This window comes from Callorhinchus milii, unplaced genomic scaffold (assembly GCF_018977255.1).
Source record: "Callorhinchus milii isolate IMCB2004 unplaced genomic scaffold, IMCB_Cmil_1.0 Scaffold8, whole genome shotgun sequence".
Lineage (NCBI taxonomy): Eukaryota > Metazoa > Chordata > Chondrichthyes > Chimaeriformes > Callorhinchidae > Callorhinchus > Callorhinchus milii.
The window spans coordinates 19,341,372-19,355,563 of NW_024704749.1; the positions used below are offsets into that span (position 1 = coordinate 19,341,372).

The 14,192-nt window shown below is 49.8% G+C and overlaps 1 protein-coding gene across 1 annotated transcript in view; it reads left to right on the top strand.

Moving 5' to 3' along the window:
- col5a1 (procollagen, type V, alpha 1) overlaps nucleotides 1–14,192 on the top strand; it is a 97,001-nt gene that overhangs the window by 48,610 nt on the left and 34,199 nt on the right. The window contains 19 exon segments of the mRNA XM_042337178.1: nucleotides 115–201; nucleotides 437–493; nucleotides 1,198–1,251; nucleotides 1,670–1,723; nucleotides 2,449–2,502; nucleotides 3,181–3,234; nucleotides 3,478–3,531; nucleotides 4,527–4,571; nucleotides 5,725–5,778; nucleotides 6,788–6,832; nucleotides 7,668–7,721; nucleotides 9,275–9,319; nucleotides 9,440–9,493; nucleotides 10,653–10,697; nucleotides 11,308–11,361; nucleotides 11,763–11,807; nucleotides 12,509–12,562; nucleotides 13,164–13,271; nucleotides 13,868–13,921. Coding sequence (XP_042193112.1) covers nucleotides 115–201; nucleotides 437–493; nucleotides 1,198–1,251; nucleotides 1,670–1,723; nucleotides 2,449–2,502; nucleotides 3,181–3,234; nucleotides 3,478–3,531; nucleotides 4,527–4,571; nucleotides 5,725–5,778; nucleotides 6,788–6,832; nucleotides 7,668–7,721; nucleotides 9,275–9,319; nucleotides 9,440–9,493; nucleotides 10,653–10,697; nucleotides 11,308–11,361; nucleotides 11,763–11,807; nucleotides 12,509–12,562; nucleotides 13,164–13,271; nucleotides 13,868–13,921 — 1,071 coding nt within the window.

Here is a 14,192-nt window from a genome sequence, read left to right on the forward strand (position 1 = left end):
AGAGGGCGCGGGGTGCTGGTGTTGGTATGCGGGTGCTGCTGGGAGCGGGAGCAGTGTGCTGGGGTTTGCTGGAGCCCAGATCTTTGCTGAACCTGTCTGTTTCTCTCTTCACAGTTCCGGTTTGGGGCGAGCGGTGGAGATAAAGGGCCCTCTGTGTCTGCTCAGGAAGCTCAAGCACAGGCCATCCTACAACAAGCCCGGGTCAGTGTGTGTGTGTATGTGTGTGAGAGAGAGAGAAATTGGGGGGGTGGGGGGGCGCTGGGCGGGGAGGGAGGGTCCGTGGTGGGAGCGGGGGAGCGGTGTCGGTGTCAGGGCCGGGAGTGGGGGAGCGGGGATGGGCTGGCGAAGCTGGGTGTGGGGGGTGGTGGGCGGTGGGAGGGCGGGGGTGGTGTCGGGCAGAGGCAGGAGATATTTAATTGAAATGTTTGTTTTACAGCTGGCGATGAGAGGCCCATCCGGTCCCATGGGGCTGACTGGCCGTCCAGGGCCTTTAGTAAGTACCTTATTACCCGCTGTGACCTGGGGTGTGAGGCCGTGCAGAGAGCTTTGAATCTTCTTTAGCGAGAAGGTGGATAACTGGAGGGGTGGGGGGTGGGGGGTCTCAGTCTGGCTCAGTCGCTCGCGCTGTAGCCTCTTCTCAGAACGCCACGCTGCTGTTTGAAAAGAGTTTCTCCCGGCGTCCGAGCCAAATGGGACCACAGTTTAACACAGTGTCAGCCGTAGGACGGCACCTCTGAGAATGCAACCGCAGGCGCAGGTACCGGCTGCGTTTAAATTTCACCTGCGCAGTGTAGATTGTTGATTCATTCGGATTTTCTACGATTTGGGCAGTTTGCCGGCAACGTGGACTTTGCACGAGTCATGTTAAGGGTTACGGTCCCGACTTTACTGCACACAGAGGGTCGTTAGGACGTGGGTGGTCTGACCAGAGACGCTGACTGGTGCAGAAACAAAAATACAATACGTCTTCCAAGGAATCAGACAAAGATTTGATATGGGAAGGAGGGGCACGACGATGATGATGATGATGGGTGGTGGGGTGGGGGGGGGGGGTTGGGGTTGAAGGGAGTGGGTAAGCGGAGGGTCTTACAGAAAGCCGGCACAGGCACGGGGGGGTTGGGAAACGTTCGCCCTGTAGGGTGAGGGTGGTCTTTTGCTCCGTACTCGCACTCCGACCTCACTCCGTTCCTTTCCCAGGGGCCGCCTGGCAGCTCGGGGCTGAAAGGTGAATTGGGAGACTCGGGGCCTCAGGTTCGTGGTCACATTTGCAGCCAATTTCACCCTGAAGAGTCTGTGTCTGTATGGCGCGGAGCCCGTGTATGGCGTGATGCGGAGCGTGTGTGTGGTGTGACACGGAGCGTGCGTGTGGCATGACGTGGAGCATGTTTTTAGCGTGATGTGGAGCGTGTGCCGCGTGATTTGTAGCGTGTGTATAGCGTGATGCAGAGCGTGTGTGTGTGGCGTGACTTAAGAGCGGGTGTGTGGCATGACGTGGAACGTGTACGTAGCGTGACGCAGTGCGTTTGTGCGTCGTGACATGGATTGTGTGTGTAGAGTGACGCAGAGCATGTGTGTGTAGCGTGACGCGGAGCGTGTGTGTAGCGTGACGCGGAGCGTGTGTGTAGCGTGACGCAGTGGGTGTATCTGATGGTTTATTCTCTTGTCATAGGGTCCTCGCGGGACTCAGGGACCCCCAGGCCCTGGGGGAAAGCCAGGCCGCAGGGTGAGCGATTTCTGTGTGTTTTCGTCACAGCCGACGAGAGGGAAGAGATTGGAATATGTTACACGTTGACATACATAACAAACATACACCCACAAAAATACAAGTGCGTTCATAGACACACACACACACACACACACACACTTGTGCACGACTGTACACACAAACATACATACAAATGTTCACACAGATGTACACAAATGCACGCATGTCGATACGCATAAACACACAGATACACTAGAATACATACTTACACCCAAACACGCACGCACATATGCACACGAACATGCACACGCGAAAATTTACACACAAAAACACATACACACATCCCTGAACATACACATGGACACTTACATGTAGTAGGCAGGGTTTGTCCCTCCAGGGAGAGAGAGAGAGCAATTTTCTCCAGACACAGGGAAATTCCCATGTGTACGTGGCACATATATGTGGAAGGAACGCTTCGTCTGGTTTGGATACTCTTAAGAGCGGTGATGGGTTTCTGCACGTGAGGTGGGGAGGACAAGTTTGCAGGGCTATGGGGAGAGCGCGGGGGGAGTGGGATTGAATTGGATAGCTCTTTTCAAAGAGCCGGCACAGACACGATGGGCCGAATGGCCTCCTTCTGTGCTGTATAATTCTATGATTCCATGATATGTCAGATACCTGACTGACCGACAGAAACAAACAGAGCGACTGACTGTGTGCGTCTCTCTCTATCCACATGGCAGGGCCGGTCAGGGGCGGACGGAGCGAGAGGAATGCCAGGATTATCAGGACCAAAGGTAATGTGTGAGACATTTATTTCCAGCCTCCAGTTTATCCCCAACCTCTCCTACTCTCACCTCCGCAGCAAAAAGTTGTGGATTCAAGCCCCACGTCGGGGACATTGAGTTCACAGTCTGGGCTGACGCTCCAGTTCAGTGAAACACGGGCAAAGGTGCCGGTTTTTGGATGAGACGTTAAACCGAGGTCCCATCTGCCTGTTCAGGTGGACGTTAAAGATCTTGCGGGGCTATGCAAGAAGAGAAGGGTGTTCCTCTCTCCTGGTGTCCTGGCCAATAATCCCCCCCAAATAAAATCGATCGCTGACTTATTTCTTGGCTGTTTGTGGGATATTGCTGTATGCAAATTGGCTGCCCCCGTTTCGCCTACAAAATACACAGTCACTGCACTCGTGTGTAATGTACGCACAGGAGCCAGCACTGAGACGCACACGAGCACGAGACGGGATTGAATTGTTCCCTGTGACCCGGCGTGTGCTGTACACACAGGAGCTGACAGACCTGTGCTTGTGTATGTTGTTATCCTCTTCGACCGGGGCTTATGGCCACCTCCCACCCCACTGGCTCAGAGTCAGGCTCCGCCACTGTTAAGCGCTCTGAGACGCTATCCTGCTTGGAGAGCGCTATGTAAGCGCAAGTTGTTATTTTTGTTATTAAATCCCTTTTGTTGCTCCGCAGGGTGAACGCGGTTTTGATGGGTTGCCAGGGTTACCTGGTGAGAAGGGGAACAGGGTAAGTGGCATCTCCGTGTGGCATCCTGGCAAGGGCCTCCCTCATGTCAGAGTGTGTAGCAATGTGCCTTCCACACCGTGTCGCGCACACCGTGTCGCGCACACCGTGTCGCGCACACCGTGTCGCACACACCGTGTCACACACTGATCCGTTCACACCGTGGTGTGCTATGTGATGTGACGCACTGACTTCACTGCCGACGGCTCGGACATTCAGACGTTAATGACTCTTTTCTGCATCCAGGGAGACTCAGGCCCACAAGGTGCAACTGGACCATTGGGAGATGACGGCGAGCGAGTGAGTACAACAACAACAGCAGCTTACATTTATATAGCGCCCTTCACACGGAGCAGCGACTCAGAGCATCAGTGGACACGGAACTGCTGGCTGTGAAACGTGACACATGACGTGAATCAGGAGAGACCACCAACCTGTTAAGCTTTGGATCATAGGGTTAGCAGGAGATGGCTGAGAAGAATTCCTGCTTCCAGTGACTGGTCTGTCCTTCCAAGTCTGAGGCAGAAAGAGAGCGAGACAGACAGAGAGAGAGAGAGGGACAAACTGATAAAGACAGACAGAGACAGAGAGTCAGAGAGCGACAGAATGCAAAAACAGAGTGAGACAGAGAGTGAGGGCGAGTGACAGAGGGTGAGTGAGAGAGAGACAGATGAGAGAGAGACAGAGTGAGAGAGAGAGAGAGAGAGAGAGAGAGAGAGACAGAAAGTGAGTGAGGGAGACAGAGAGTGAAAGAGAGACAGAGAGTGAGAAAGAGACATAGTGACAGATACAGTACAAAAGTACATTTGTAAAGCATCTTTTATGTTGGGAGGATGTCCCAAGGCGCTGGACAGTCAGGGATTTGGACAGTCAGGGAGAGAGAGAGAGAGAATAAAAGAGAGACAGGTGGAAGGACAGATGGTTTGGTCCATGGTGTCTGCGCTGTTCTTTGAGTCCTATTTCCCTGTGTTTCTCTTGTACCCCTGCAGTTTGAGAGTCTTTCGCTATCTAGCTAATTCCCTCTTGAAAACTAATACACGAATCTTGTCTGAATCCCACACCTGGTATTCCACATTCTAACAACCTTCAATATTAAAATATTGCGTCCCATCTTCTTGTTGCTAACCATCTTGATAGGTTTTCTGAAGGTTTCGGCTGTTATTAAAAAGGGCGCAAATTAACACTGAATTCCAGACTTTCTCACAATTCTCTGACATTCTTAAGGCTGAGAGCCAGAGGCTTCCGGGCTCAGGGCATCTGCACCTGTTAACCCACCGGTAACGTCTGTCTTTCAGGGCGATGATGGAGAAGTGGGTCCCCGTGGTCTCCCGGGCGAGCCTGTGAGTATCCGTCTGTATGTACAGCACAACCTCACAGTACACAGTGAGGGGTGTGTGTCAGTGTCACAGTGAGGGGTGTGTGGGGGGGAGGGGGGTGTGAATGTCACAGTGAGGTGTTTGTACTGAATACAGCAAAATGGAACTGGAATTGATAACAACATAAGGGAACTTGAAATGATTGGATTACAATGGAACTGGAACTGATTACAGTAAAGGATCAAAACTGAGTAGAGATTAAGGGAACTGGAAATTATTCCAATACAAGGAATTGAAATTGATTATGGCACAAGGGAACTGAATCTGAACTGGTTACGGTACAGGATTACAGTGGAAGAGATGTGGAACTGGTTACAGTACAGGATTACAGTGCAAAGAGAAGTGGAATTGGTTACTGAAGGTTTGGACTGATAACAATACAATCGCAGTGAAATGGAACCCAAACTGATTCTAGAACAAGCGAACTGGAATCGAGTACAGTACCATGGAACTGGATCTGATTACAGTTACGGGGGAACTGGAACTGAATACAGATCAACAGAGCTGGAATTTATCTCTGTACAAGGAGATTGGAACTGATTACAATACAAGGAAACTGAGAACGATTACGGTACCGTGGAATGGGAACTGATTACAATAGAGGAAACGGGAACTGATTACAGCACAACAAGACTGGAGCTGAGTTTGGAACAATAAAACTGCAACCGATTACTTTGTGAGGGAACTGGAACTGAATACAGTGCAATGGCACTGGAACTGTTTACAGTACAATGGAAACTGGACCTGATTACAGTACATTACAAATGGCACTGACTTCCATATAATAGAACTGGAACTGATAATACAAGGGAAGTAGAAATAATTACAGTGCTACGCAGCTGGAACTCATTTCAGTACAAGGAAACTGGAACTGTATACGGCAGAAGGAGACTGGAACTGATTAAAGTGCAAAGAAACTGGAACTTATTATTGCACAAGCGAACTGGAACTGATTCCAGCACAGTGAGGCGTGTGGATGAGATGGCCACACCAGATTAGATGAGGCAGTGTGTGTATGTGTGTGTTGGAAGGGTGGGGGTGGTGTTTGCTCCCTGTGAGGGTGGAGGTTTTGCGATGACCCCCTCCTGATACCTTGTCCTCTTCTTCTTGTTTCCAGGGTAGTCGTGGTTTACTTGGACCAAAAGGACCCTCAGGACTCCCTGGACAGACTGTAAGTGGTGTTGGTGGTGCCCTCTCATGTACCTGTTTAACCGACCAGCGTGGGTGGAGCAGTTCTCTTAACGCTTACTATTGATTGGATCTGAGTTTCCTTCCGTGTCTCAGTTGCGTGTATCCTTCCACCAACACAGTAATTCCTGTAATGTCTACGACAACACCACCACAAATTGGATTTTGTGGTGGTTGCCCCTTGCACTTTGGGGCGACATCCCAAGGCGCCTAGCAGCTAAGGGTTAGACTGGTGTATAACTCACACACGGGCGGTGTGCTGGAGGTGGGGGTAGATCTGCGGTTGGCAGAGAGGTCCATAACCTTCTTAACAAAAAGGTTGATTGGCCACCAGGAGGTGACACTGATATCCCTCTCCAGGGAAGTGGGCTGTTCCTCAGGGCTGTGGGCTGCCATTTTGTTTGACCCTCAGGCCGGGCCTTTCTGTTTTGTGAATGTTATGCCCCACCTCGAGCTGTAAGGCTGTAAGTTCTCTTATTTTTCTTGGTTGCATATCGCTTGCCTCGCGTTGCCGACCTGCCGAGGACGGCAGGAAACCACATCATCTTCAGCCAAAGAAAGTTAACTTCTGGGTCTGGGGCCTCAAGTCTAGGCCTCAGGCACTAATAATTCCTTCTTTTAATCTTGTGTTTTGGGTCTTCTGCACATCCCTTGTCCCTTCTGCTCCACGATTGGCAGCTGCGCTTTCAGCCACTGTACCGAATCCCTGGATCTCCTTGGCTCAACCTCTCCGTCTCCCCCCCCACCCCTGCCCCCATGCCCCCTTGTTTCCCGTCTTCTGTCGAAAGACTTTCCTCTTTAACCGAGCCTTCGGTCACCTCTCCTCCGCTTTCTGGCTCGGCACGAAGTCACGCCGCTGTTAATAATAATAATCCTTGCATTTGATATAGCGCCTTATCACGTCTCTTCGAGACGTCTCAAAGTGCACCACGATCGCTGTTGTGCTGAATTGATTTGTTTCCTCAATTACATGCATTTGATTCCCTTTACAGGGTGTTACGGGAATGGATGGACATCCTGGTCCTAAGGGAAGCCAGGTAAGTGTCGTCAGAAGAGATCCACTCGTCGCTAAACCCTACACTTGTGTTGAGATCATGATTCAATGGAGTCATTGGTATTGGAATTGCTCCCCGAGTGGCAGGGTGGGGGAACTGCACCTTGTGTGGCTGAGCACTGAGTTACTGATCTCAGCCACGGAGTGGGTGGTGGGGGTGGGGGGGGGGAGGGAGATCAGCCAGGGTTTCCGTATCCAATCGGTCACGCAGGTTAAGACGGTACAATTTCAGACCTTTGGCTGCTATGATGATCCCTCCCCCCATATCATAAAATATCTTGAGATGTTTTGAGGTCAGTGTGAATGAAGCTCGTGTTAGCCCTGGTTCGTGCAATGCCCTGGCCGTTGGGTAGAGGTTTCAGCCTGGCTCAGTCAGCCACCCTTTCATCTCTGGGTCAGATGATGGTGGGTTTGTGCCCCACGTCTAGACTTATTATTATTATTATTTGAGCTCACAGTCTAGCCTGATGCTCCAGTGCAGAGCTGGGGGAGTGGGGGGAGCAATGCATTGTCTGAGTACCATCCTTTTGGATGAGACTTTAAACCGAGGTCCCGACTGTGCCTGTTCAGGTGGACGATAAAGATCCAGCAACACAATTGGAAAGGAGAAGGGAGTTTCTCCCGGCATCCTGGTCATTCACTTCACGGCTGTCTGTGGGAAATTGCTAAATCAACTGCGGCATTCGCCTACAATATACACCGTCAATAAACTTGTCAGCCATTCCGCTTTGAGCTGCGTTGACGTGCTCGAGGCTGTCTGTATCCAGTGTGAGGATTTGGGGGTTGCTCAGTAACTGTACACTTCTCTGTTTGCCCAGGGTCCCCAAGGTGAGCCTGGACCCCCCGGACAGCAGGGTAACCCAGGGGCTCAGGTAAGTGACCCCGCTTGCTTTATCGGAAGCCACTTGACTTGCCAGCGCTGGGCGGTGCAGAGAGCCAGGATCACCAAACTAACGCACAGCATGAGGAGGAGAGACAATCTGCAGCTCCACATTTAACATAGTTGTCAAACCAGAGGAGAGATAAGGAGAAATGTTTTCGCACAGTGATCGGATGTCTGGATCTGGAATGCACAGCCTGAAAGGGCGGTGGAAGTAGATTCAATAACAACTTTCTAGCGAGAAGTGGATAGACATTTGAGGAGGACAAATTTGCAAGGCTTTGGGGAGAGAGAGGAGGAGTGGGATTAATTTGGACAGCTCTTTCAAAGAGTCGGCATGGACACGATGGGCCGAATGGCCCCCTTCTGCGCTGTATGATTCTATGGCCAACCCTGGCTCTCAAATTCAGAGAGCCAGGGTTGGCCATAGATGGCTGCGCTGCCATTTTATTCTAAAGTACAAGGCAAGGACAGAGGAAAGCAGGAACATGAGGAGGCCATTCAGCCCATCAAGCCTGTTTCATCAGTTAGCTAGATCTTGGCAGAAAGGTTAATGCCAGTGCCTGCCCCTTTGACATATCCCTTTCTACTTCAACTCCCTAAATCTTTGTCTCTCTATTAAACACCCCAATTGATTTGGTCTCTACAGCTTTCTCGGGCAGAGTGTTCCACATCTTCACATCCCTCTGTGTGAACAAGTGGTCCCTGATCTCAGCTCTAACTGTGTTATGTTCTGATTTTGTCCCTTCTAATGGATCCCTTTACCAGAAGGAAGATTCGCCCACTCCAACCTCTCAATTCCATTCATTATTTTAAATAATAAAAATAATAATCTTCACAGTTGATATATCTCGATTAACTCGCCTCCTACCCTCCTCAGCTTCAGGGAAAACAACCCCAGTCTCACAAGGTCTTAACTTCTAAGATGGCTTTCTGCAGTTCTTTCCAAATTCAACAACAGAATTGCAGGGGAATTGAGTGTGTGAGTGTGAGTGTGTGAGAGTGTTAGTGTTAGTGTGAGCGTGCTAGTGTGAGCGTGCTAGTGTGAGCGTGTTAGTGTGAGCGAGCTAGTGTGAGCGTGTCAGTGTGAGCGTGTCAGTGTGAGCGTGTCAGTGTGAGCGTGTTAGTGTGAGCGTGTTAGTGTTAGTGTGAGCGTGTGAGTGTTAGTGTTAGTGTGAGCGTGTTAGTGTGAGCGAGCTGGTGTGAGTGTGTCAGTGTGAGCGTGTCAGTGTGAGTGTGTCAGTGTGAGCGTGAGCGTGTTAGTGTGAGCGTGTTAGTGTTAGTGTGAGCGTGTGAGTGTTAGTGTTAGTGTGAGCGTGTTAGTGTGAGCGAGCTGGTGTGAGTGTGTCAGTGTGAGCGTGTCAGTGTGAGTGTGTCAGTGTGAGCGTGAGCGTGTTAATGTGAGCGTGTTAGTGTTAGTGTGAGCGTGTGAGTGTTAGTGTGAGCGTGTTAGTGTGAGTGTGCCCTCGTTGCTGCTGGTTTCTCACAGTCAGGCTGGCATGTGATGCCCTGTTAAGTGACTGTGATCTGTCTTGTATTGTACAGGGTCTCCCTGGTCCCCAAGGAGCGATTGGTCCCCCAGGCACTAAAGTAAGTGGTGGACCCTCACTGGCCTCTCCTATCCATCGTGCTCACCATTTATGTGTTAATGTGTCGCTTTAAATGTAATTTACTTCTAATTCTTCTTGATTTTTAATTCTCTGCATTCAGGGTCCAACTGGCAAACCAGGGCTTCCAGGCATGCCCGGACTCGATGGCCCACCCGTAAGTTTAACCCTTTCAAACCTAGAGTGAAAGAGAGAGAAACAAGAGAGATACAGAGAGAGAGAGAGAGAAAGAGAGAGACACCCACTGAGAGAGGGAGAGAGAGAATCACTGAGAGATGCACAGAAAGAGGGAGATACACCTAGTGGAGAAACATACCAAAGGTGTGGTTAAAGAAGTATGTTTTCAAATGCGCTTTAAACCTGGGAGCAAATCAGAGGGACTCTGGGAAGGAGTTCCAGAGAGGGGGGCTGAAAGCCTGGTTGCTGATGACGGGTGGATAAGATGGGAGATAGGCCAGTGCCTGTGGAGCTAGGAGCGACAGTTGGGTAGGTGTGATTGAAGGAGGTCGCGGAGGTGAGGGTGGGGGGTGGTGTAGGGTGGGGGAGATCATGGAGAGATTTGACCATGAGAGCGAGGATCTTGAACTTGATCCACTTGGGAATGGAGTGCCAATAGAGCCAAGCCAAGATGGGAGAGCCTAGGAGAGGGAACAGGCTCCATTGATCTGGATAATCTGTAGTTTATGTAGGGAAGAGCTGTGGTGTCTGGAGAGCAGGGTGTTGGTGTAGGTGAGCCTGAATGTGATGAACAACAACAACTTGGATTTATATAGTGCCCTCCACACCGGATGGCGTCTCAGAGCGCTTTACAGTTTAGGATCCCGGGACCGAGCCAGGGGGAGGGGTGGGAAGGGAACCAAAGGTATAAAAGGTATAAACCAAAGGGATAAACGCGTGGATGAGGGTCTTGACAGCCCAAAAAAGAGGCAGAAACTGGCAATATTTCAGAAATGAGGATAATTGAGCAGGTAAGAACACGGATGCTTGACAGTCAAACAGTACCCTGAGATGCTGCACAGGCTATGTGAGGTGGAATGTGCATTCATGCAGGTTGTTGCTGCCAGCCCCTGAGGTCGAAAGGCACTAATGGGAGCCAAGATAAGCCAAAATGAAAACGACACCTCTAGACTCTTCTGTTCTGAATGTAACCCTTTCATGTGAAGAGTCACTGCAATTAATGCCTAGCCCAAAGGATGTGGTTGAGACTATAGGACATGGTTAACCTTTCAGAACATGAACTACGTGGGATGTGTTGAGCGCTGTGCCACCCGAGTTACAGATTTCTCAAGGGCATCGCTTGTCATTTCTGCCCACAGGGTCATCCTGGCAAAGAGGGTCCTTCCGGAGACAAAGGCAGCCCGGTATGTTTGCTTGTTGTCCAGTTTAAACTGATAAATCCTCTCAACAACCCAACCCTTAACTCCTCGGAAATACATTGTTTCTTGTCTGTATTCACAAGCCGGGTTTAAGCCAATATCAGATTGGAGGTGTTGTCCTTATGTGTCCTGGTGGACACTGTTGTCTCATTATAATATAATAAATAATAATCCTTGCATTTGATATAGCGCTTTTCACATCTTCTCGACGTCTCAAAGCGCTTCACAGAATAGACTGTAAAGTGAATTGACTGTATATTTGTGGGCGAAACGCGGCAGCCAATTGCGCACAGCAGCGTCCCCACAAACAGTCGTGGATTGAAAATGACCAATTTATTATTGTTTTGTTTTGGAGGGATTATTATTAGGCTCTGTGTGGAGTAAGGAAACTTGTCCAAGGTTTCGCCCTCTGCCTGGGATTGAACCCAGGTGTCTCGCTTGCAAAGCGAGTGCTCTAACCACTGAGCTACAGGACTCCATGGCGCTTACGCGCTGTTGCCCTTTTGCAGCTGCATGGTATTACGAAGTGGGGTGGGGGTGGGGGGCAACGCAGCCAGTGCTGCCACAACTGACGCATGTTATTTGTATCACACAGGGTCCCCCAGGTCCCCAGGGACCGATTGGCTATCCAGGGCCTCGTGGGATCAAGGTAAGTCAACGTGGGAGAGACGTGTTTGTCCACACACCCAAAACACCACTTTGTCTTAGTCCCTAAGACCACCTTGTGGTAAAATTTAAGATTATAAGAGTTATGGAAATTTCTTCAGGTTGGTCAGAACTTGGAATCTGTTCTTTTTCTTTAGATCTGTGGGATTCGAACATTTTAAGAATTTCCCACAATAATATTAGACAGAATGGTCTTAAAATCTAATACAAGGCGGATTGTCAGGCCACAGATGTGAAGCTACTAAACTTCTGTTCGTCAAACAGGTTGTTGAACCTTAATATTGGGTGTTGGGTCAGTATTTGGTTAGGATTGAGTATAAAAGTAGTTCCACATTGAACATCTTGCAGTCCTCTACTCTCAGACATGTGCTCTTACCTTTTCAGGGAGCTGATGGGATTCGTGGATTGAAAGGAACCAAAGGTCTTAAGGTGAGCACATCTCTTGGGAAGGAATATTGGGGGAAAGGGGGGAGGGAGTTGCTGACACTGGTCCAGGAGTGCCAGTGTTTAGTGTGTGATGTGCAATAGTGCCCAGTGTTCAGTGTGTGATGTGCAATGGTGCCCAGTGTTTAGTGTGTGATGTGCAATGGTGCCCAGTGTTTAGTGTGTGATGTGCAATGGTGCCCAGTGTTCAGTATGTGATGTGCAATGGTCCCCAGTGTTCAGTGTTGAAGCAAAGGGCAGCGGGTCCTGCCCTTTGCTTCAACCAACCAAGATAAAGAACAATTCCTCACGAATTTTGCCAACTCCATATTTAAACGTTGTCTCTTTACACCATTGCTCACACTCCAGTGCTCACACACCAAACGGATCTGTGCCAGTGTTTATTAACCACATAAGCTTCACCCATCCCACCCCCTCTCTATAATCAGGAGGGTAAAGGAGGGGAGGCAGCAGGACACAGTGAGACACAGGCAAGGTGTGAACGGAGTAGTGCTGTTGACCTCTTCGACCGTGCCTTCGGGCACATCACCCGCCCCTACCCTCCTGCCCTCCAACCCTCCTGATCCCAACCACCAGCTTCGGCGCGGATCCCTGACTATCCAGCACCTTGGGACGTCCTCCTAGCTACATAAATGTAATTTGTTGCTGTTGTTGCTGGTTTCATCCTCTGGTGTGTTGTTTGACAGGGTGAAGAAGGCTTCCCAGGATTCAAAGGCGACATGGGAATAAAGGGCGACAGAGTGAGTAATCCGCCAACCTCTGTCTTTATCCCCAGGGTCAACAATCAGCAACACTCATCTAGTCTTAGCCTGTCACACTCGCTCACTCTTACAATACATATCCTGAAACTGGGTGACAGAGACCGCGAGTGAGTGAGACTGGGAGTAATAGAGACTGGACTTGAGTCACACACAGTAACAAAGATGGGGAGTGAGTCACACAGAGTGACAGAGACTGGAAGTGAGTTACACAGAGTGACAGAGACTGGAAGTGAGTCACACAGAGTGACAGAGACTGGAAGTGAGTCACACAGAGTGACAGAGACTGGAAGTGAGTTACACAGAGTGACAGAGACTGGAAGTGAGTTACACAGAGTGACAGAGACTGGAAGTGAGTCACACAGAGTGACAGAGACTGGAAGTGAGTCACACAGAGTGAGAGACTGGGAGTGAGTTACACAGAGTGAGAGACGAGGAGTGAGTCACACAGCGTGACAGACTGGGAGTGAGGTACAGAGTGAGAGACGAGGAGTGAGTCACACAGAGTGGCAAAGAGACTGGAAATGAGTCACACAATGAGGCACAGAGAATGAAGCTTTTATGCGTGATGTACTCTGTGCAGGGGGAGCTCGGGCCTCCGGGACCCAGGGGCGAGGACGGGCCTGAGGGCCCTAAAGGTCGTACGGGCCCCATCGGAGAGTCAGGGCCAGCAGGACCCGTGGGTGAGAAGGTAAGAGACCCTCCCAGGCCAGCTGTGTGTTAATGAAACATCTCTAGAGGTCACAAGACCCACTGGGCAAATAATAGGTCTGAACTAGACCCAAAACCTTCCCAAGCCTCAGTCAGGGATGGCTCTGGGCCGAGTTTAGGCCTGTTGTTTGTCTTGAGATGTAAGATGGCACAGACTTGGTGCAAAAGTTTTAACCCCAGACGTAATTTCCTGCTGTTCTTAAAAAAACACACCAGCTTCCAAATAAAGATTGAATAATTTTTCACCATTCATATTATATTATTGATGTAATAAACTTACAATTTACATTGCGATGTAATTTTGCGATTTAAAAAAAAACTTATACACATTCACATTTATTTAATAAAGCAAAGGAAAAGGGAAGTGGGTTTCTCCTGGCCGACAATCGTCCAAGTTGATTGGTCATTCACTTCACGGCTGCTTGTGTGCCGCAGTCACTACACTTAATAGAAATGATTTGTGAAAGGTCTGAAGCTTTGTGAAGTGATAAGGTGCTATAGGAATGATTGCCTATGATTGTGCGCTGAGTCATTATCAATGAATCCCATCCCCTGATTGTGTTCTGTGTTGTGCAGGGCAAGCTGGGAGTGCCAGGCTTACCGGGGTACCCGGGTCGACAAGGGCCGAAGGTAAGTGCCACGTCATTACTCGCACTCTCTTTGGGGGAAGATCAGCTGGATGTCCGACACTCAGAAACCCATCATTGTGCTTAAGAGTATCCAAACCATGTGAGAATTCTGCAGAGGTATCTTACCTACACATGCTGTGTATTGGAATGGAATACACACTCTCTCCCTGGATGGACGCATTCCTGCTTACCTAATACCGGAGAGTGTTAGGCGCAAGTTGGCGAGAGCCAAGGCTTGGGGTAGCTCGGAGTTTGCGTTGGGGTAACTGCTG